This window comes from Ursus arctos, unplaced genomic scaffold (assembly GCF_023065955.2).
Source record: "Ursus arctos isolate Adak ecotype North America unplaced genomic scaffold, UrsArc2.0 scaffold_26, whole genome shotgun sequence".
NCBI lineage: Eukaryota > Metazoa > Chordata > Mammalia > Carnivora > Ursidae > Ursus > Ursus arctos.
Window position 1 is genome coordinate 20,611,293 of NW_026622941.1, and position 23,743 is coordinate 20,635,035.

The 23,743-nt window shown below is 37.0% G+C and overlaps 1 protein-coding gene across 1 annotated transcript in view; it reads right to left on the reverse strand.

Moving 5' to 3' along the window:
• Nucleotides 1–9,971: 9,971 nt before the first annotated feature.
• ST8SIA1 (ST8 alpha-N-acetyl-neuraminide alpha-2,8-sialyltransferase 1) overlaps nucleotides 9,972–23,743 on the reverse strand; it is a 142,238-nt gene continuing 128,466 nt past the window's right edge. The window contains exon 5 of the mRNA XM_026502285.3: nucleotides 9,972–10,951. Within this exon, the coding sequence (XP_026358070.1) occupies nucleotides 10,465–10,951 (487 nt within the window). The 3' untranslated portion in view covers nucleotides 9,972–10,464. The remainder of the gene's footprint in view (nucleotides 10,952–23,743) is intronic.

Here is a 23,743-nt window from a genome sequence, read left to right on the forward strand (position 1 = left end):
ATATCATATTTGGAGAATTTAAGACTTCTTTTTCTGTAATTGATAGAGCAAATAGATAAGATGTCAATGAAGATACACTTGACCTAATAAATGTTTTTAGTATACTCCCGACACCAACTGTAGAATGTACCTACTTTTGAAGTAATCGTGGAAGCTGAGCCATAAAACAGGTCTCAATACATTTCAAAAAGGCAAAATCACACATAGTATATCCTTTGATCATGACAAAATTAAAGTTAAAAATGAGAACAAAAGATACCATTAACTGCCCTCCCCATATATCAGGAAGTTAGAATATATACTTCTAGAAGCACATGGGTGAAAGAAGAATCACAAGGTAGTTGGAAAGCATTTTGAATTAAACCATGACAGAAGCACAACATACTACAATTGGTGGGAGTCACTCCTACTTCCATCCCTTAGTCCCCAGGTCCAAATATTCTAAATGCGATCCAAGTATCTAAATATGGGAAAATCTGGTCACTGTCCAAAACACACACCACATCTCATAAGATGCTACCACAACCCCCTAAGATATTGTCTGATGGTTCTTAAAACGAGTCTCTATCAGGCCCTGCCAGCGTTCGTAGGGCACCCACTTCTAGATCAGCATTTCTCTAACTGTTTTCTTTAAACCCCACTCCTGCCCCCCAAGGAATCTTTTAAGATTTTTTTCCCTCTAATCATTGTAATATCTAAGGTTTTTTGCCCCTTAGAACCAACTCTTGCCTCTTGTAGAGGCAATATTACTCCCACTGAGAATGAATGTTCTACATAACATGGTAAAGAGTAATACCTGTTAATTCCGTAGGCATAAGCTCCTTTCTACACTCTTTTGCTATAAAACATGCTTCTTGGCCAAAAGGATGTTGCATGTAGTATATGATACCGATATGATAAATAATTCATTAAGTAGGTTCATAGATGGTGGAACTGGCAGAAGCATCGAGGACAGGAAAGGCAAACCCAAAACAAATACCTACTTTAGTGAGAACAAATTGCCGTGTGCTCCATGATGGAAAGTCCTGGTGATCACGCTTGGCCTCTCCAGGCATTAGCACCCCACCTTTATACGAGGCTCAGACAAAACAGGATATTAAATGTACAACAGTTACCTCTTTTCTCGATTACCTCACTACTTTGTCGATGGGCTTCTATACAAAGCGGCTTTGGTAGCACGTATGGAGGTTATGCATGGAATCAATAACCTGGCTTCTACCACTGTGGAGTGCCCCGCTAGTAACAGCAAAGGCCAACGTTGAAGACTCAGTAGAAAACCATCTCCCAGGAGATCAGTAATCCACCTGGTGGGACGTTGATGAAAGTGACCCATCAAATGAACACTCCTATTCTTACTTTTCACTCTTCTTCACATGCAAAAGTTGGAATCTTCCTGACGAAAGTCTATGTTGAAACTAACAAACTCTTGATAGCCTCATAATCTAATTTTTGATTGCATTATCACAAAAAAGTTCCCAAATACTGATTTTTTAAATTCATGCCTAGAAACCATGACTCTTGTGCAGTAAAGAAGGAACTTTAATTCTATCTATACAAAAGAAAACATAAAGGGTTTTTGTTTTCCCATATTTTCAAAATCCTAGTAACTAGATACGTCTTAGAATTATACACGTTAAGCATAAAAAATCAGATATGGTCTCAACTTCATCCCATGTTCTCCAGATCATTCACAATGAACCCCACAAGTTTCAGTTCAATAATCCTACATTTTTAGTTCTTCGTATCATTAAGGATCTGTATATCCAAAATAATAAGTTTTCAAGCAAAAATCTAGTCTGTGACTTGTAATTACGTCTTTTTAGGTTTAGAGATTCTTGAGTAATTAATGCTTTTGGATTCTTAATCTCTGTTTTTGAATGTTCTCGAACTCAGTAATATCTAGATTTTTTTTTTTTAACTTAATGATAGTTGGTAAAAACAAGTTCAATCTGTTTCCCTCATATAGTCTGAGAATAGGTTAGGGTAACCCACATTTATACTAGAAGTCTGCCTTTTTTACCCCCGGATGATTCAGCTAAACACCATGAAGTTTTAACATTAGGTAACAGAATGACCTTCTTAAAATAGCGGTAGTCCCAAAGGCTGTTGTGTGATAGCGAACGCAGAGAATTAATAAGGAGATCTGTACAAAGCACCTTGATCAATTTCTGAGGTGAAACATATGATAAAGGATGGACCAAGGTCACTTTTCCTGATGTCCCCCCTGCTGAGAGAGTGTCTGGCAGAACTGGGCCACTAGGTCCCAAGGGAAAGGGGAGTTTGAAGCAATTATCTAAATTATTTAGACAAGAAGGCACACTCGGGCTTGTCAAAGTCATCCATATGAACAGAAGGGGAATCTAAATATTTTGAATCTTGTTAGGAATTGGTTAAAGTATCTGTAGGACACACACACTGATACCGACTCATTACATAAAGGGAAAATTTTACAGCTGGAGAAAATAGGCTCGTGTACATATAGCACATTAAATAAGCACTCAATTTTCTTTCTACTTTGCCCAATAGATAAGGCCTTTTACCTGCATAAGAGTAACAATAGTGTTCTTATAGTCTATTCATAACATTTAGAGTTCTGTATTTCTAAAATAATTTTCTCACCAAGCAGCATGAGTTTTCATCCAGAAGGAAAAAAGTCAGTGTAGCTGATATGGATACAAAACAGAGGAATAGAAAAGGAAATAGAATCACCCATACGCTTCTGGGAAATAAAAAGACTTCACAAGCTATAAAAAAATCATTTTATTCACAGGGTACATTTCCAAATTTTCTCCAAGTAAGGGAGGTAGAGAAATTGAGACTTACTGAACCTTCTCACTACCAGCCATAATTACAATGAACACACCAAAGAAAAAGACATGTTTTTACAGCAAACCTCCTCCTATGACATTGCATTTAGATTCTGTAGAAACCACTCAGCAGAACCAACCAAGACAGATACTGCTTTTTCAAGTCACACTATAAAAAGTACCAATTAAGGTTTTTTCTTACCTGCTACATTTTATATGAAACTCAAAAAAAAAAAAAAAAGAAAAAGAAGAAATGAAGAGCATTGATTTTCCCCCGCACCGCCTGCCAATGGAATTTAGCCTTATTAGGAAAAAGTAATTCCATATATACTTCAAAGGTGATTTCAATTTTATTTTATTTTATTTTTTATCTAAAAAGTCTTTTCCAGAATTATTGCATCCATGGACTGGTAGTCAAACTACACTGCATGAGAAAAAATATTTGAATTTTTCTATTTTTCTCCTTACCTCCAGTCTGCAAATTAGCTGAAAAACAGCTTGCACACATGTGGAATGATACAGAAGGTGCAATCATCAAGTTAAAGAGACCAACGAGAAACTTTTGTTTTTTCAAAGCTTTTCCAACTTTGCTATGTGGTAACTAGAATTCTAATAATATTCCAGACTTAAAAAAAATTAAACGAGCTTTTCAATGGAGCTTCTCCTTGTCTGTACTCTCCCCTTCCCTCTAGTGTCTCTGATTCTGATGTACCCCTGTGACCATCAGTCACCACAAATTGTGACTCCTGTATATTATGAGAGGGATGTCTATGGCAACTTATGGATAAGAAAGCCCAAAGAATTGGTGCGTAAGAGGGATGAGAAACAGAAACAAACTGTTTCCTTGCTTCCATGAAGGCTAGTGTTTGCTGGAAGAAACGAACATTTTTAACCTAATCATTTTTAGTTTTCCTGTAGCTATCGCCTAAGGAGCTCTCTATGAGAAGGTTCTACTACTTCCACAAAGGATATTTACATACTGTTATCAGACGTCTCCAAGGCCTATATACTATTGTGCATTTATATAAAATAGTCACATTCACGACATTTATAAGAGTTCTTGCTGATGGTAAAGATACAACTTGGAACAGACATGGCTACATCTCTGAAGTGACAGGGGTACAGGAAGGAAATACAGAAGGAAGGGGGAGCCAAGTCAGAAAAAGTTAAGGCACCCTCTGCCACCCCGACCTCGTCAGCCATTTTTCTCTTTTCAGTGGGCATAAATAATGCAGGGTGTGTGTGTGTGTGTGTGTGTGTGTGTGTGTGTGTGTGTTTACACTAGAGCAGAGGGGAGAAAACGCATCTAAATCTTCCCAACTGTCACTTGGCATAGCATATGGTGACCATGTTTCAAAGGGTGAAGTTCAAAGTGACACTTCCTACTATCGCTGCCTCATCATGACAGGAGATTTAAATAATAATCTTGTGTATGCGTCAAAGTGGAGATAAAAAGGGGCTATGAAAATGGCAGTGTTTGCATATCCCAGCACAGACACCAAGAAAGCACGACTTGGGGTGGGGGGAGCAGGAGGGCCAAGTAGGTAAACTGGTGCTGAACCTCCATTTTCTTCCCTAAGTGTCTCACCATCTGGCTCTCACATTGCTTCCTCTAGCGTCTTTTCATCATGAGCCGTAACAACTGCATAACAATATATTTCCTTTAAAATGTTTTGAAAGGTTCTATTCTTGGGACTGCACTCAAGGACAACAGCCTCTGAGCTCTGTGCTTAGCTTCCTACTAAGATCTCTCCCAGGGGTCCTTCACAATTAAAATCCTGATTTTATCTTTCTCTTTTTCATTTTGCTTAAACCCTTTTTTATTACTATTTTCCATTTCGCACATGATGCAGAGAAAAACAGACATATCTGACTGCCAATTTTCTCTGCCCTGGATAAACTCATATCTCTTAGATGCTTATCAGTATCATGTGAAACACACGCTTTTAAAATGACAAATAACTGGGGAAAATCTAATTATATAGAAGCAGAAAGAGACATGATCAATATATTTGAATATTATTCTATAAAACTCCCAGACAGCTTTGCATCATTGATTATATCCTACAGCTTTAACAGGAAAGCAAAATGAGAAAAGATTTTAGCACAATGCAGAGATCAGTAAGAACACAGAGGAAATAGGCACATAAATGACCATGAACAAAATATAATTCCTCTCTCGTACTTTCAAAAAGTTAGAGCTGTGGGCTTTGGTTATTGCACAAATGTTCACAGGTATTATTATATGTCAATTTATAATAAGTTATTTACTCCTTATTTGTTAGAGAAGAAATCAGAAATGTTGGCACCAGAAAGAAGAAAACCAAAGGAAGGAGGCAGAAACATGTCGTTTTTCCTTATTGTGATGATGAGCAGAGGTTGTCTTATGTTTGAATGAGATTTCCTTTCATGACTTGTTTCAATCTTTCACCTCTAGGAGGCATGTAAAGAATGCAAGAGACAGGCCTCGGCCGAGGTTAAAGGCAACAGGATCCAGCTCCTTAGGATAGGAAGAAAAAAGGCTACAGCCACTGTAGCTTCATGCAAGGCTCTTTCCACTCACAAGATAGGAATCTTAACTGTGTTCAAATTAAATATTCTGCCCCCATGTTAGGAGTCCTAAACAAACATTCTAGGCTTCCGGATTCTTTTGGATCAGTCTCCTTGGCTTTTAAAGAGACTATATAAGAGCTGGTGGAACACGGTCCACTCCAACGTGGGGATCAGGGGCGTCAACACACCATGCAGTCACACATGTGCATATAACTTTTGACTCCCCCAAAACATAACTAGTCCATAACTACTATGCCTATTATTGACCGGAAGCCTTATCAACCACAGCAACAGTCGATTAGCACATATTTTGTAAGTTATTTGTCAAAGCTTATATACTGTATTCTCAGGATGAAGTAAGCTAGAGAAAAGAAAATGTTATTAAGAAACTCATAAGGAAAATACATTTACAGTACTGCACTATATTTGTAAAAAAAAAAAAAAATCCGTGTATAAGCAGACCCGTGCAATTCTCACCTGTGTCTTTCAAGGGTCAACTATATTTGATATCTCCCTAGCTTCAAGAACTCAGAAAATTCATCTGAGTGGGGAAAAAAAGCTCCATTTTTAATCATCACTGGCAGGGCTATAATTAGGTCAGGGTGACCGGAATTCTGTCACAGGACACCCAAATTTAGAGAGCACAAATTAAAAAAAAAAAAAAAAACACACACAAAACAAAAAACTGTTCAAGGCAGTGTAAAATTCTAAGCTTCTCAGCAAATTTCCACACCAAGTCTCCAGTCACAAGGCTACCAGCTTGACCCCGGGGACAGGCCAGCTTCCCTCGTAGCAGATAGAAACAGACAGTGCTGGAAAGCCAAGGTCAAGGGCACAGACTTCTCTGACCCTTATGTCCTCTGAGAGCTTGGGAGTAGGGTTTTCTCCTGCCTTCCACTTGCTTCATCCTCTCCCTGGCACGGAGACCCAAATCGCTGGTCATATGTAGTTAGACTTAACTACAGACTTTGCTAGAGGCTTGACCTACGTTCCAGGTGCCATGTTGTTTAGCCACTTCCTGATGTGTGCTCACTGAAAGTCATAATCTGAGAGCCGACCTCCACACTGGGAAGACGAAGAAATAAATAAAAAGCACAGCATTGCTCTCAGTCCTTCTGCCTCCACATACTTGTCCTCGGGTTCTCACAGTCTTAACAGCTCTTGATCTCTGGAACTCTATAAATGGAGCAGATATTATTACCTGGTTCTGGTGGCAACGCTTTTGTACAACACAATCAGAATTCCTTAAAGTCTTTGGTGGACTGTGATGTTTTTTCTTTTTAGGTCCCTCCTCACAAGGATTTGTCAGTTGAAAGCCACTATTTTTAAACATAAAAATTAAAATTACAGATGACTGATTCTTCAAAGAAATAGAAAGCTGTATAATACAATTATAAATAATGCGACAGTTGCTGACCAGAAGAAATGTTCTTGATATTTTTTTCTATTTGGGAATCATCTCTAACACTTCTGTAAACCTTCTGACTAATCTAAGAATATTTTTGTCAAATTCGGAATCCAGGGATTTCTTCCATTATTTTCCATGCAGATTGTGAAGCTATGTTGCCCATTGCTCTAGGTACAAGTTACATATAACCTAAACAAAGTTTGTAGCCAAGAGAAGGACTTGAGACATCACAAAGCCAAACAGGTATTGTCTGAATAGCTACACAAATTTTGTGTCATTTGTATCATTTTGGAATTCACCTTGTTAAAATAGAAGTGAACTATATAGAAACAAAATCCCATGGGCACTGGTCAACTTCCTCATCCATATAAAAATCTTCCATACAAAAAAATCCCTTTTCTATCTTAGAGAATGACTTAATCCTTCACCTATCTTAATTTTACCCTAGTGTAATTAAAATTAAACAGAGGTCACCCTTACTCATGACCCTTAGCATCAATGCAATTCTCAAACTGGGGCTGATGGAGCTGATAAAAGGTAAAAATCATACCAGGTACCCATGTTCAGTTTCCTCAACCCCTTTTTTGCCCCCATGGAGCAAGCTAACTTTTGTCAATAAAAAGCAATTTAAAAATTAGACCGGTGTTAGAGGGTGATGCCCTCTCCTGGCAGGTGCATTGAAAGCAACGAAATATTTTCCTACTGTGCGTGTCTACCATAATCTGAATATCTTCTGAGCTAATCTGAAGGGTCAGTAGTATTAAAATGTAATTGACCAAATTTGGCAAAGTATGAGTCCCAATTTCAGATAAACAGAATAAAATAACAGGCGCTTAGAATTCAACTTCTTAACAGTAATAGAATATTCCAGTCTACTCTGCAAGATAATTCTGGAGAGATCCTCACTTAGGAACACATATATTTCAACAAGGATAGATATGCATAACTTTATGCTACAACACCCAAGTGTACACACACACACACACACACACACAAAGACAGTCACACTCCCAGTTTAGATACATCTAACCATGAAAAAGGAAGTATGTATGGCATACCTATGAGTCAATATACAATAATGCCAACTGCAATCTACTCTAAGAAACCACTTTCATTCAACTGTAGTCATATTTCAAATGATGTGAGCATGTATGGGTATCCTTAAGTGAAGACAATTTGGGGCAATCAAAGCATTCTTCTGGTCTAATCCAGGGTTTCTCAACCTTAGACACTATTAATATTTTAGACTGGGAAATTCTTCCCTGTGAGGGGCTGACCTCTCCACTCTAGGATGTTTAGCAGGATTCTTGGCCTCTGTCCACTAGATGCCAGGAGCACCCTGCCAACCACAACAATCAAAAATGTCTCCACACACTGCCAAATGCCACCGCCGAGGGGAGGGGAACCACCCCAGCTGAGAAGTATTGGTCTAATTAAACATTATCATCTTGGGCCATTTCTGTTCTGCCTTTCAGAAGCCACAAATTTCTAGTCTAAAAATTGCACAGTTTATTGTATAAATCTATCCCAGAAATCCTAACAAGACGTTAAATTTCCAACTAGCAGCTCCAGTGGACTGTGACGCACAGGCTTTATGGAGCTCTTTAGTTACATTTTAACAATTTTATCAGTTAAAGTACCAATTTGTGTGTGTTTCATTAGCCCTTTTATATCTTTGCTGAAGTGTATAGGTTAGAATGTATTCCTTTTTAAGGTAATTATTAAATAATAACAATGGCTCTAAAAAGGAAATAGGTTTAGGGCTTCACATCTAGTGTGCATTTAACACAGCTCACTCATAGTACATTCTCATTACATTTCTCCTGCCATACAGGACCAAAATAACAAATCAGTTCTGTACAGAATCAGTACTCTCAAATTCTTAACTTTCCAAGCATCAGTATAATCCGTGTTATGCCAACCAGTCATTTTTTAACTGCTGATTTCTGTAATAACCTTGAAATTTAATCTTACTTAGAAATTGCCTTTTCTGGTGATGATACAGAATTTTTCCAAGGGCTTTGTTGTCTCAATGTCTTTTAAAGGAACCCACCAAAAATTGCCACCTGTTTTAACTTATATGGTAGACTAAGTTTCTACCATTAAAAATGAAGCAGAACTTTTGGACATAGTTTTACCTCCATTTTGGTGACATTTAAAAGAATAAAAATAGTGCTTTCCAGTGTCTCCTTTTAGATTAAGGCGTTCCAAAGCACAAAGACAGTGAGAGGCTTCCCTTCCCTTCCTTGCACATGTAAACACATTTAACTGCTTATAATCTGTCAGTAGAGTTTTTTGCAGGGTGTCAAAGCTTATGTAAAAGGCTTTCTAAGCAGCCTAACCTACTACCAAGGGAATCAACATCGACGAGTTCACATCCCTTTACTTGTATGAACCATGCGTGTGTGGCCATGCTCAACACAGCGTCCATCCATGAGATGTTAGGGAGAGTCAGAATGAGTAAAACAATTCTGCTCATTTTGGGTAAGCGCTTGGGGGTCGTGCTGGTGTGAGCATTATGAGCAGTAACCAGTAAGCTGGCTGGTCTGACATCAAGGGGTAGTGGGTAGCGGGTAGTTCATCTGTAGCTCTTCGACGGCAGTTACAGATTTTGGCCATACCCCGTCATGTGGGTTCAGCTTTCGTAGTTGCATGGGAATGAGCTTTGTTTAACTGTGTGTATGTGTGAGTGTGTGTGTACATGAATATATATGTTTTATCTGTGTGCATGTATCTTGGAGTGAATACACCATGGTAGAGAGAAAAGGGATGTGCCTTCCAATCTGTTTTCAGACGAAACTTTACATCATTGTGCTTTACTTTAAATTATGAAGATAATTATGCCAATTTGCAAATAAATAATACACTCACGTCTGTAGTCTTCTTGCACTAAAATAACATAATAATACAACCAGGCTTAAATAATGCAGACCTAAAATTGAATTTATGCCCTCAATTCTGAGAAGGAGGGAAAGTGGCTCATGTGATCCAGACTATGAATCAACACAGTCTAAATTCAATAACGCTTCACATCGTCTAACTAGACTTGACAAAAGGGGAGGAAGCAATTCTTATTTAACATTTTTTTAAATGGAAGGAGACTAGAGTTAACATAGACATGGTTCAACAAATCACAATAATTAGCTGTAGTGTTTTGTATCTTTATTACTCAGTAAGAGATTTTTTTTTAAATCTACCTCATCACCCACTCACTGCCCCTAAATAGGGCAAAAATAAATAATCATTTTTTAAAAACCTATGGTTCTAAGATCTGATAGGTTTTTTCCTAAAGCCAGATTGTGTGGATAATCAGTAACACTTCGCCCTGGCATTTCCTTTATTCTACCTTGATTAATTCCTCAGCTTCAACAACTGGAGTTCTGTCTTGTTTGTGAACTGCTAGACTGGAACCACCTAAATGTGCTTTACCAACATCATCTCATCGGCATGTTACTGGTTGCAAATCCACAATGTGCTACAAAATATTTCATAGGTTTTTCATTCCTTATTTGTCCTCTAAGCCAACATCGCAAGTAGAGTCTCTCTTGGGTTTTTGTAGTTGTTTTGTTTTTGTTTTGTCTTGTTTTTCCAAGCGGCCCATGTGAATCCATGAAATGACTTGACCATTTCCTTTTGGAGTCATGTAGAAAACCTAACAAAAATACCCTGTCTCAGTTCTTTCTTTTTCCATGGTCCCTAGGAAGTGGGCTGGAGTGAAGTGTCTTCACATGGGTCTAGCTGCATTCTCAGTGCACCGATTTTATGAAGATACCAGAGCTGGAGAAATTCCTCTGGCATGGCATGGAAGCCAGAAAAGGGCAAGACATTATCATAGTAGTGGTGGCTGATGGGCTGCTCACGCATATTCACAGAGAAGGGCCAGAAACCATAGATAGCTACCTCTTCACAGAGGCCCAGAGCCGCACTCACCAGAAAGAGTCCTGTGGACAGGCGCTTGGCATGGATTCCCCTACTTTTCCAGAACTTTCCAATGCTACGCAGAAAGTTGGGGTTGGCAAAGAGCACTGTTTGATTGGCACCAACATCTGTCAGTGTGTAATAAACCCGGAGAGATGGCTCTGTTCCCGTCTTCATAGAAAAAGCAGGCATGTAGATGTAACTGTGGTTATAGACCTTCATGTTGTCCACGAATGTCTTTCTGGACCACAGCAGATTCTGAAACCTATTAAACAGAAGAAGAGGCTCAGTTAAACCTGGAAAAAGGAACTCATCAAACCCCGCTCTATTTTCTTCTGATGGCCCTGATGGTTCACATTATCTCGGGGTGGGGGGGTGGGGGAAGACATGAAAAACGCTTCACTTATATTTAAAATATTCCTTGAACTTACCAATTATTTCTCATCAAGTAGCCTGGCTTTCCCCAACCCCAACAATCTTAAATTGAGGTTAAGATTCCTTCATGGAATTCCCTCTGAACTAAAATGCACTGTGCCTTTTGTTCTCCCAGAATTATTTGCCTGGAATGTAAAAATGGTTTAATACTCATGAATTCACAAAGGTTGTTGGTTGTTGGATATGATTTTTTAAAAAGATTTTTTAATTTGTTCATCTGAGAGAGAGAGAGCGAGTGAGTGAGAACATGAGCCGGGGAGGAGGGCCAGAGGGAGAGGAGGAAGCAGACTCCCGGCTGAGCAAGGACCGCTGAGCAAGGACCCCGACGCGGGGCTCGATCCCATGACCCTGGGATCATGACTGAGTGGAAGACAGGTGCTTAACTGACTGAGCCGCCCAGGCACCCCATTAGATAGGATTTTGATAAAAACTACTTGTGGAGTCTGATATAAGCAAAGGACTGGTTTCTTCATCTGCAAATCAAAGGAACCACCTGGAAGATACTTCTTCCCATTGAAATTCTATGATCGTGGAGGTATTCAGACTAACTGACACTACAAGTATAATAGTACATGGAGAAAGAAACCCTTGTTACTATTACAAAATGATGCTGACAGAGTTGCCCATATTGCTTACTCCAAATAACTCTATTTTCCTATGTTCTTTCAGTTTGGATTCCATAAAAAGAGGATCTCTGGTTGAAGTCTTTTCAACTAAAATTGATGGCATACATCCTATGTGTCAGGTACTGAGGAATTAAAAATTTAATGACCCAATTTTTGTTCTCAAGAAATTCAGGTCCAACCGTGGAAACAAAAATATAAATGAGTACAACGTAATGTTCTAAATACAACAGCTGATATCTGTATAAAGCACTGTGGAATACAGATGAAAAAATAATCCTGCCTTAGAGGAGTGGAGCCTGAGGAAAGCTTCAGAGAGGGGATGACATTTAAAGACAGCTCCTGTGGGGGAAGAAACACGAAGCACGGCAACTAAATGAGAAGAAACACTTTGGTCACAGGCTACGGTGCACAGTGTACTGAAACAATCATCAAGAGCCTGTTTTCCTGGGTCATGGGGGGCAGGAATGTGGATGGGCCATGGGAGGCAGTGGCTGAAGATAGGACATGCTACAAAAAAACCTCGCGTGTCTCTGATTTGTTTGTGGACTTCAGTCTGTGGTGATGCGGAAACTTCAGAGCCGCCGTGAGTACTCACAGCGCTTACTACTTGCCTTACAAGTATTTCCTCATTTGTTTGGTGGTCAGTCTGTGTGAGAAAAGGGAACTGGTGATCTGGGGAAGGAAGAGGCTGGTAGCCAGGAGACCAGCGAGGAGGCTGCTGATACGGATCAAGTATAAAAAGAGAAAAAAAGACAATGAACTACACTTGGCTCTTACGACTCTGTTTTCTTTCACACAGGGCCGTCACCTGTCTCAGGTACGTGCAGGCGGAGCAGGAGCAGGTAAGAATGGAATGGAGCCACGACGTGCAGAGGGGAGTGTGGCCTGACACGTTGGCAGTGTTCATCATAAATATGTGAAACTTAAACTCTGGATAAACCAATCCATGGGGTTTTATGTAGTAGTCAGTGTCACTGACTCTGCCTGCCAAGAAAGGTGTGTTCCTTAAGCCCCAAAGAAGGAAAATTGCTCCAGTTTTCTTCCTGTCCTTGACTCAGCAGCCTACTTTAGCAATTTTCTCTGGGCCCTGACAAATAAAAAAAGTGATAACAGGGTTTGTAAGTGGAATCACTTTATCCTAGAAGCAGCCATGGAAACACACTTAACCATATTCTGGAGCTGGACCAGCGTCGCCAACACAAATTCCTGGCCCTCAGCTCCTCTAGTCAGTGCATAATAATTCTGTTCTCTCCATTGCCCACCTGTATCTTCTGCTGTTTTCCTAAAACATGAATGCTTTCCCAATCACGTCAACACACCCTGCAGGTAACCTCCCGCTTCTTTTGAACCATGGTTCTCAAACTCTAGTTAGAATATCCTGATATTACAGCTTCCTGGGTTCCAGTGCGAGTGATCCAGTTGAATTTGTCTCCAGCACTCCCCGGTGATTCTGGTGCAGGGGTCCTGTGGATAGACTTATTTAGAAGATCCAAGGCATCCATGCAAGCTGCCTAGCTCTCTGACATCTATCCCTCAACATCTTTCTTTACGTCTTCTGATTTTATCCTTGTTGCAATTCTAACAGGAACAAGTGCTCCCTCTTCCCCCCTGTGTCTTGGAACAAACCATTTCATATTTTCTAAAAAACTCATGTTCTAAAGTGTATCTCACTTTTTTAAAACTTTTAACCTCAGGGTGTCTGGGTGGCTCAGTTGGTTAAGCATCTGCCTTCGACTCAGGTCATGATCCCAGGGTCCTGGGATCGGACTCCCTGCTCAGTGGGGAGTCTGCTTCTCCCTCTGCCCCTCCCCCCATTCCTGCATGTTCTCTCTCCCTCTCTCACAAAAATAAATAAAATTTTAAAACAACAACAACATTTAACCTCTCCATCTCTACCAAATTAATTCCCTTTTGTCTTCTAAGCATGGTTAGACTTAGTATGAGGCAATTCTTCATATGTTCATACCGTTTCCCAAGCTACATTCTAGTTTTTTCATTTCACTGTCAACATTCTAGAGCAATTAGTCTACTTCTATCTGTTCCCTTTCTTGCTTCCATTTCCTCCTTATTGCTGTGCAGAATGGCTCCTATTCCATAGCACTCTGCTGGTTAATGGAACTTATCCCTATCTTTGTAGTGGACTACATACTAATGAGAATTACAGATAGCTCCAATAAAATTGGGGAAATTGATTTTATGTTCCCTGTCTTAAAGCTGACTGATTATTCTTGAAGAGGGCAGTCTTTCTTCCTTGAGTTTTAACTTTGAAAAGGAACACACATCTTGGATTTACAATAGCCTTCATTTTTTGATACTGTTAAAGAACCAGCCTATATATAACATTTTATTATTTTTATCTACCCCATTTTTCAACAAATGACATTATTTAAGAACTCAAATCAATTCAATACTTATTTATGGCACACCTCATATATTTAATGTTACTCTGATCAAGAGCTTAATAGAGGTGGTTTGAATTTTATGAAATTATTACAAAATTCAACTAGAATTATACAAGAGTAGTGCTCCAACTTATCTCTGCAGCCTCATTCTCAGATACGGTCTATGCCCTCACCTGATACGCCAGCCATCCCTGTGCGTGCATCTGTCCTCATCTCTTTGCATTGGTAGTTTCCTTTTGGCTTATCCATTCATTGCCCTGGTGAAGTTCTGCCTAAACAGCAAGACTCTAGCCTCTCCTTCTAAAGCTTATTCCTTCTTTTCAGCTCAAGCTTTCAAAGGAGTCTTCTTGGAACTTCTCACTATGAACTAATTCTACCCTCCAAGACTACTCCTTGAAGGCAACGGACAGGTCTTACTCATCTTTTAATTTTTACAACTTAGTTCAGAATATTAAACTGAAAAACTAGTAAACTGAAAAAAGAAGAAAATGAAGTGAGATCAGCAAATGAATTATTAAAAATAGAAATGATTAATACATAATGAGTATGGGCATGAAATAGAAAAAATATATCAATAAAACTAGCAGAAAGCACACTTTACAAATAAATTTCATACATGATAATAAAGAGAAAATCACTGAAATTTTTAACAGTTACTATCAAGCTAACTATTTAACAATTTGAAAATTTGAGGGGGAATAGATTCCTATTTGACAAGAAAATTTCAAAATAAGTAAGAAAATATTTAAAGTCTGTATTACAAGAAAAACTAAAGAAAACAACTGTGAATTTATCAGCCACTTGCAAATTATCTTTCTATGAAGGAAAATATTGACAAAAATGATTATGTCAAGATGCAAAATTTCATTGCCATGAAAATAACTAAAAAAAGGGAATCATTCTGAAAAGTATTTTCAACAAATATAAAAATAGAAGCTCAAAATTATTGATAACATTATAGAGTCTAAATATATTGATATAATGATATGAAAATGGACAAAAACACAGATAATGGACAAAAACACAGACGCAAGTAATAAAAAGTGTTAAATGTTCAGCTTCAGAATGCCAGTCAAGATGCAAACTATTGAATAGAATAAAGAAAGGTAAGGGTCCAGTTCTCCCCTCTTAAAAGCAAATCTCTAGAAATGAAAGAAAAAATATTTTTAAAGATCTACATCCACCCTGAAAACAGAAAAGGATAACCCTCAATGAATCCCCAAATCTGAGTTACCTCTGAAAAACAGAATGCTGACAGAAAGAAACCAGAATATAAGCTAATTTGCTGAGCACTGCTCTGAAATATAGCAGTGTCCCACGCCTAAAGGCAGAAGATACTGAGAAGTTGGGTATCTTGGAATAATCAACAAAGTGATTTTTTACATTAGGGGACAGGCGAGGTATTCAAGTGGATTGAACCCTAAAATCCTGCACTGGTCAATTATCACTGTGGGTAGCAGGGAGAGAATATCAGCCTCTATGGAGGAGCAGTGACTGTGTGCTCAGAGCTGGCCCAGCTGAGGGGAAACAGGATTCTTTTCAACTTGTACAATATTGGCAGCCAAGCTTTCAGTTCCCAAGTAGAATATTGACACTGGCCCAAAAGAAAAGACACTATATAGATAATGACATTTGGGAGTCACCCAAAAGAAAACCACCTCGCTACCTTCTCAATCAAGAGTAAAGCCTCCCTGTGACAGGTCTAGTGGGCACAGAGCTTCCAGTTGCTAAACAAGAACAGAGAGCCAAGATCAGAAGATATTGAAGGAAAGCCTCCACCATGAGAGAGAACAAAACGGAAGAACTCAGAGGAAACCAATGTTATTCAAGCACCAGAAGAAAACTCTTAAAATCTGTAATTAGCTTGTTTAGAAATGTTAATAGTTTACTGCATCCATTAATAAGACTAGGGTGCTATAAAAAGAAAAGAACATTTAGGTAACAAGAAACAGCTTTTGGCAATTTAGAAAGACAATTGATGGATTCTGGTAAAGGAAATCTCCAGGAAAAGACCTGCAAAGCAGGCCTAGAAACCTATCAATTAGATTCCAGTGAAAGGAAAAGGGCACTTCCTGGAGAGTTGTCTCAACAACAACAAAGTGCCTCTGATAGACTCATCTGATAGATGTTGACAGTAATGAAAGATTTGCAGCTCCAATGGGAGTCTGGAGATGAATTAGTGACTATTGCATGGAAAGCCTTTATTTGCTCTGGGGGAGAATCAACAGGAAAAAAATTGAGAGTTGAACAGGATATCAAATACTCATAAAATAGACTTTTTGTCTCAGACGTGAACAGTTTTAAGTAGACAATAAGGTAAGCACTGACTATTAATTTAATTGTGATATATCTTAACTGAGAAGTTAGGAAAGTGTAACTCTGTGTGGAGGAGTGTTACGAGTGGCACTTTAAGAGACAAAAACCTTTATTTTTCCATAAGAAATCAGTAGATAAACTGGAAAGTTTAAAACTGTAATTAAGCATGCTGCTTTAAAATCCAACAAGAGAAAAATCAACTAGAGAATTTGAACATCTTGGAACATTACCTGGGGGAATGTGAGACAAGAGTTTGCTTCTTGCCATACTATTTGATTTTCAAAGTGTATACAGCAAAAACTGATTAAAATTTAGATATTCACAAATCCATAATCACAGAGTCTTCAATTAAGAATGTTTTTAAACACAAATTAAAAATTTCTAAAAAGGACCACACATCACAAAGGAAATATATATATATATATATATATATATATATATATATATATATATATATATATATATATATATATATTAAAACAATTACCATCATACAGGCCATAATATCTGACCTAAAATGAAAAGTCAATAACACAAAGATATACACACTGCATTGAAAAAAAATTTTTTTTAAAGATTTTATTTATTTCTGGGGGGGGGGAGAGAGAGAGAGAATGAGTGGGGGGTAATAAAAAAATAAAAAAATAAAATCTTTTTAAAAGAGAAATAAAAAATACAATATTATTTATATTAGCACCCCCCAAATATGAAATACTTAGGCATAAATCTAGCAAAATATGTACAAGACCTATGTGAGGAACACTAGAAAACTCTGATGAATGAAATCAAGGGACTAAATAAATGAGATTTTGAGAGATACTAATGTTCATGGATAGAAGGACTCAGTATTGTTAAGATGTTAGTTCTTCCCAACATTATCTATAGATTTAATGTGAGCCCAATCACACAGCAGGTTATTTTGTGTGTATCAACAAACTAATTCTGAAATTTACGTGGAGAAGCAAAAGATGTAGAATAGCCAATACAATACTGAAGGAGAAGAACGAACTTGGAGGACTGGCTCTACCTGACTTTAAGATTTACTATAAAGTGACAGCAATCAAGATACTGTGGTGTTGTCAAAAGAAGAGACATATCAATGGAACAGAATAGAAAACCCAGAAATAGACCCGCATAAATACAGTCAGCTGATTTTTGACAAAGGAGCAAAGGCAAATACAATGTAATAAAAATAATTTGTTCAACAAATGGGTGCTGAAACAAGTGGATATCCGCAAGCAAAAAGTTGAATCTAGACAGAGACTTGATAGCCTTCACAAAAATTAATTCGAAATGGACCCTAAATGTAAAACGCAGAACTATAAAACTCCTATAAGATAAATAATGAGAGAACCTAGGTGACCTTCACTATGGCAATAACATTTTAGATAAAAATCAAAGGCACAATCCATGAACGATATAATTGATAAACTGGAATTCATTAAAAACATTTCTGTGAAAGACCATGTCAAGAGAATGAGAAGACAAACTGCATCCTGGGAGAAATATGTGCTCAAAAGACACAGCTGATAAAGAACTATTATCCAAACTACACAAAGAACTCTTTAAATGCAATGATAAGAAAACAAATAACTCAATTTAAAAATGGGCCAAAGACTTCAACAGACACCTCACCAGATGGCAAATAAGCATATGAAAAGATGCTTCACATTGTATATCATCAGGGAAATGCAAATTAAACAGCAATGAGGTACCATTACTAGATATCTATGAGAATGGCCAAAATCCAGAACCTTGCCAACACTGAATGCCTGTAAGGATGTGGAGCAACAGAAACTCTCACTCATTGCTGGTGGGAATGCAAAATGGTACAGCCACAGTGGAAGACAGTTTGGTGGTTTCTTACAAAATTAAATACTTATGTGATCCAGCAATCCTGCTCCTTTGTATCTTCCCAAAGGCATTGAAAACTTATGTCCACAGAAACCTGCACAAACATATTTATAGCAGCTTATAGCAGCTTTATTCATAATTGCTAAAACTTGGAGGCAATCAAGATGATTTGTTAAGGTGAATGGATAAAGAAACTGTATTATATCCATATAATGGAATATTATTCAGCACTAAAAAAATATGATTTATCAAGCCATGAAAAGACACAGAGGAACCTTAAATGCATATCACTGAGTAGAAGAAGCAAGGGATGCAAGGATGGTTCAACATCTGCAAATCAATCAATATGATACATCACATTAACAAAATAAAAAATAAAAATCATATGATAATCTCAGTAGATGCAGAAAAAGCATTTAATAAAATTCAACATCCATTTATGATAAAAACTCTCAACAAAGCATGTATAGAGGGAATGTACTTCAACACAATAAAGGCCATATATGAGAAGCGCACAGCCAATATCATTCTCAATAATCTGATAATCCTGATCTCTAAAATCAGGAACAAGACAGGGATGCCCAATCTCACCACTTTTATTCAAATTAGTATTGGAAGTCCTGACCAGAGCAATTAGGTAAGAAAAAGAAATTAAAGGCATCAAAATTGGAAAGAAAGAAGAAAAACTCACTATTTGCAGATGACATGAAATTATATAAACCCTAAAGACTCCATTAAATAACTGTTAGAAACAATAAATAAATTCAGTAAAGTTGCAGGACACCAAATCCATATACAACAATCTGTTGCATTTCTTTACACTAATAACAAACTACTAAAAAGAAAAATATTAAAAACAATCCTATTCATAACTGCATCAAAAAGAAGAAAATACCTAGGAATAAATTTAACCAAAAAGGCGAAAGACCTAGCTCTTGAAAACTACAAGACATTATGAAAGAAACTGAAGAAGACACAAATAACTGGAAAAATATTCCATGGTCATGGATTGGAAGAATTAATAATGTTAAAGTATCTATATTACCCAAAACAACGTATAGATTCAATGCAATCCCAAGCAAATTCTAATGGTATTTTTCATAGGAATAGAACAAATAATCCTAAAATTTGTACAGAAGCATCAAAGACCCCATGCAATCTTGAGAAAGAAGAAGGCTCGAAGCATCACACTCTGATTTCAAAGAAAAGCTATAGTAATTAAAACAGTACAGTACTGGCATAAAAATAGATCAGTAAAACAGACTAAAGAGCCCCAAAATAGACCCATGCATATATGGTCAATTAATTTACAACAAAGGAATCAAGAATATATAATAGGGAAAGAACAGTCTCTTCAATAAATGGTGTTGGGAAAACTGGACAGCTACATGCAAAGGAGTAAAACTGGACCACTATCTTTCATCATACATAAAATTAACAGATAATGGATTAAAGACTTGAACTTAAAACCTGAATCCATAAAACTCCTAGAAGAAAACATGAAATAAGCCCCTTGACGTAGGTCTTGGTGATGATTTTTTGAATCTGTCACCTAAAGCAAAAGCAACAAAAGCAAAAATAAACTAGTAGGACAACATCAAACTAAAAAGCTTATGCACAACAAAGGAAGCCATCAACAAAATGAAAAGCAACCTACTGAATGGGAGAGCATATTTGCAAATCATTTATCTGATATGGGCTAATATCCAAAATATATAAAGAACTTATAAACTCAATAGAAAAAAAACAAAATCTGATTTAAAAATATGCAGAAGATCTGAATATACATTTTTCAAAGTAGCCTTACAGATGGTCAACAAGTACATACATGAAAAGATGTTCAATGTCATTAATCATCAGGGAAATGAAATCAAAACAAGAATGAGATATCACTTCACACCTGTTAGAATGGCCATTATAAAAAAGACAAGAAATAACAAGTTGTTGTTGAGAATGTGGAGGAAATAAAATTCTTGTGCACTGCTGGTGGGAATATAAATTGATGAGACCACTATGGAAGACTGTATGGAGGTTCCTAAAAAATAAATAAATAAAAATAGAACTACCAAACTATCAAAAAGATATATGTACCCCCATGTCCACTGCAGCATTATTTACAGTAGCCAAGATATGAAAACAACCTAAGTGTCCATCAATGGATAGATAGATAAAGCAATTGTGTTATTATATATAATAATATATATATAATTCAGCCATAAAAATAAAATCTTGCTATTTGAGACATGGAGAGAACCGAAGGCATTACACTAAGTGAAATAAGTCAGACAGAGAAAGACAAATATCGTATGATCTTATATGTGGAGTCTAAGAAAAACAAAAAACCCAAAGCTCACAGATACAGAGAATGGATAGGTGAGGGGTCAGGGATGGGAGAAATGGTTTGTTGGTTGGTTGGTTTGTTTTTAGTATAACTAAACTGAATAAAAATTTTTTAAAGATTGACAACATAAACAAATCAGAATCATAAAATAAAACACTATACAAAAAGACCAGGAAGATTTGATAAAGAACCAAGTGGAAATTCTGAAATGGAAAAAGACAGGCTTTGAAAATAAATATTTTATGAAAAGATCACATAGCAGATTTGATAGAATCAAAAAGAGAATTAATGCATTGAAAGATAAATCTAAAGATACTACCTAGAATGACACCTGGATGGAAAATATAAGAGAGATGAAGAGACAGAGAAGACAGAATAAAAAGATCCAAAACATGTAGAAAGAGTTCCCAAAGAAGAACACAGGGTGAATGGGAGAAAAGTGATATTTAGAGAACATATGTATATGTCTTTTTTTTAATGTTTTTTTTAAATTATATTATGTTAGTCACCATACAGTACATCCCTGGTTTCTGATGTAGAGTTTGATGATTCATTAGTTGCGTATAACACCCAGTGCACCATGCAATACGTGCCCTCCTTACTACCCATCACCAGTCTATCCCATTCCCCCACCCCGCTCCCCTCTGAAGCCCTCAGTTTGAGAGAACATATGTATATGTCTTAAAACCAATGTAAAGTAGGTACAAATAAAGAAAGTGAGATGGGGAGGTGAGTGGGGGATGGGCTAAATGGGTGATGGGCATGAAGGAGTGCACTTGTGATGAGCACTGGGTGTTGTGTGTCAGTGATGAATCACTAAATTCTACACCAGAAACTGATGTTACACTGCATGTTGACTAACTGGAATTTAAATAAAAAATGGACAAATAAAAATTGGACAAAAGTAAAAATAAAGAAAAATTTTAAAAAGATTAAGTCAATTATGTCTAAAACATACACCCACAGACACACACACAAAAGAAAGTGAGGTGGTTATTAAATATCAGTCGCTTGACTCTCTTTTCTAGCATGATTAAAGTAAATAATACCACCAAAAAATAATAATATACAAATAACACAAGAGCCTGGGGGTGGCTCAGTCAGTTAAGCATCTGCCTTTGACTCAGGTCATGATCCCAGGATCTTGGGATCGAGTCCCACATCGGGCTCCCTGCTCAGTAGGGAGTCTGCTTCTCCCTCTCCCTCTACCTCTTGCTCTTTCTTTCTCTCTCTCTCTCTCAAATATATATCTTAAAAAACAATAAATAAAAACAAATAACACAGGACAAAAACAGACAATGACAGCCAAGTCTGAGATGAAGAAATTCAAAGGGCCAATGTATATATTAAAATGTGTACAATCTCACCAGCATTAAAGTTATAATTTATACCAATTTTTAAAAATTATACTAATTAAATCTACAGCAAAATTACATATTTGCACATATCCAATTGGCAGAAATTAGGGAACATGATAATAAATAGTAGAGTGTGACAAATAGGTACTTTTATGCTTCAAATGGTAGCAGGAATTATTACAAACAGTTCCGAAGATGTTTCGGCATTTTCAATATGAACACCGACTGACTCAGCACTTTCATTTCTCAGCTGGTGCCTTGGATATTTGCAAAATAACCTCTCACTTCTCTTAGATCTTGGCTCATATAATTGCACCTCAGAGATGCCTTTGCTGACCAGTCCGTCTCTCACTCACCTTTGTTGCATTTTTTCATCCTACCTATCGCTACGTGACATTTTATCATACACGCATGTCTTTTTTATTGTTTATATCTTCTTGAATGTCCACAAGAAGGACTTTGTTTTGTTTATTGATAAATCCACAACATCAAGAATGGTGCTTGGCATATGGTACTAAGTAAATATTCATGAATGTGTGAAGTATGCAGAAAATTAAAAACAACCTAAGTGTCCATCCCAAATAGTGTTGTATCTATACTATAATTTATGGCAATTCTTTTAATGACACAGCTCCATTTGTATTGACATAGAAATATTTCCAAATTAAAATGTTACGTAAAAAGCAAAAAGGCTTCAGAATTACAACTGAAATTTATATCACATCTTATCACACAAGATAAAGATACATATTTTCTGTACTTACATGTATGTGTGTAAATGCATGGGAAAATGTTAGAAGGATACACATTAAGCTGAAAACAATGGTTATCTCTAGGGAGACCAGTGGGTATGGGGGTGCAGCTAGAGGGTCAAGGAAAACTTTAATGCTCTCATTTTTTAGGAGGTGATATATTTATGTTCCTACTTGTGTTGTTAAATGTTTCCTTTTGAAAGGTCAGTCTCCTTAGTGTTCACATAAATGCAAAGTAAAACAATCGTGAATTTCTAGTTCACTCTTTCCAACACAACAAAAAGTTAGGAGGTGGTAATTTTATTCATTAAGTTTTTAATAATATTACAATGTACTCTTTGCAGTATAAAACACATTTATCCAAAAAAGCCACAAATGTTCAAGGTAATTTCTCTTAAGTTTATTTCATTAAAAGTTCATTTCTTTTACATAGAATATTTGTTCCAATGTTTTTCTCTATAATAATTTCATTTGAACACTTTCCTTACTATTTACTTCCTGTTCAAATGTTTCAGCAATTTTCCAGTAGGTTAACTCATTTCCGCATATTATTTACTTGCTTTTCTAGTATTTTGGACCATTTGCCATGGTCATGGTCTCTCACTGTCATTTTTTTCTCTCTTTGTGCAGCTGTTTGTTTACCCAGCTGTTGCTTCCTTTTCCTTTGTCAATGAAAATTAATTTTGTGTTATTCCACAATACTTTTCTCCTCTGTACCCTCTCATCCTATGGGGGTGGCTCTTCCACAGGAAAATATTTTACCAGATTGCAAACAACACAGTATACCAAGCTATTCCATTCATACATAGTACATATTACAATATGCCCTAAGAATGAAAACTTTAAAAATATTTGCAGAGTGGGGGTTCCAAACCTAGACTGGGGACATTGCTAAGAGGAGAGAAATTTAGGACAGGCCTTTCAGAGATGGATCTATCTGAACTGAATTTTGAAGACTGAGTGGAAGTTAGCT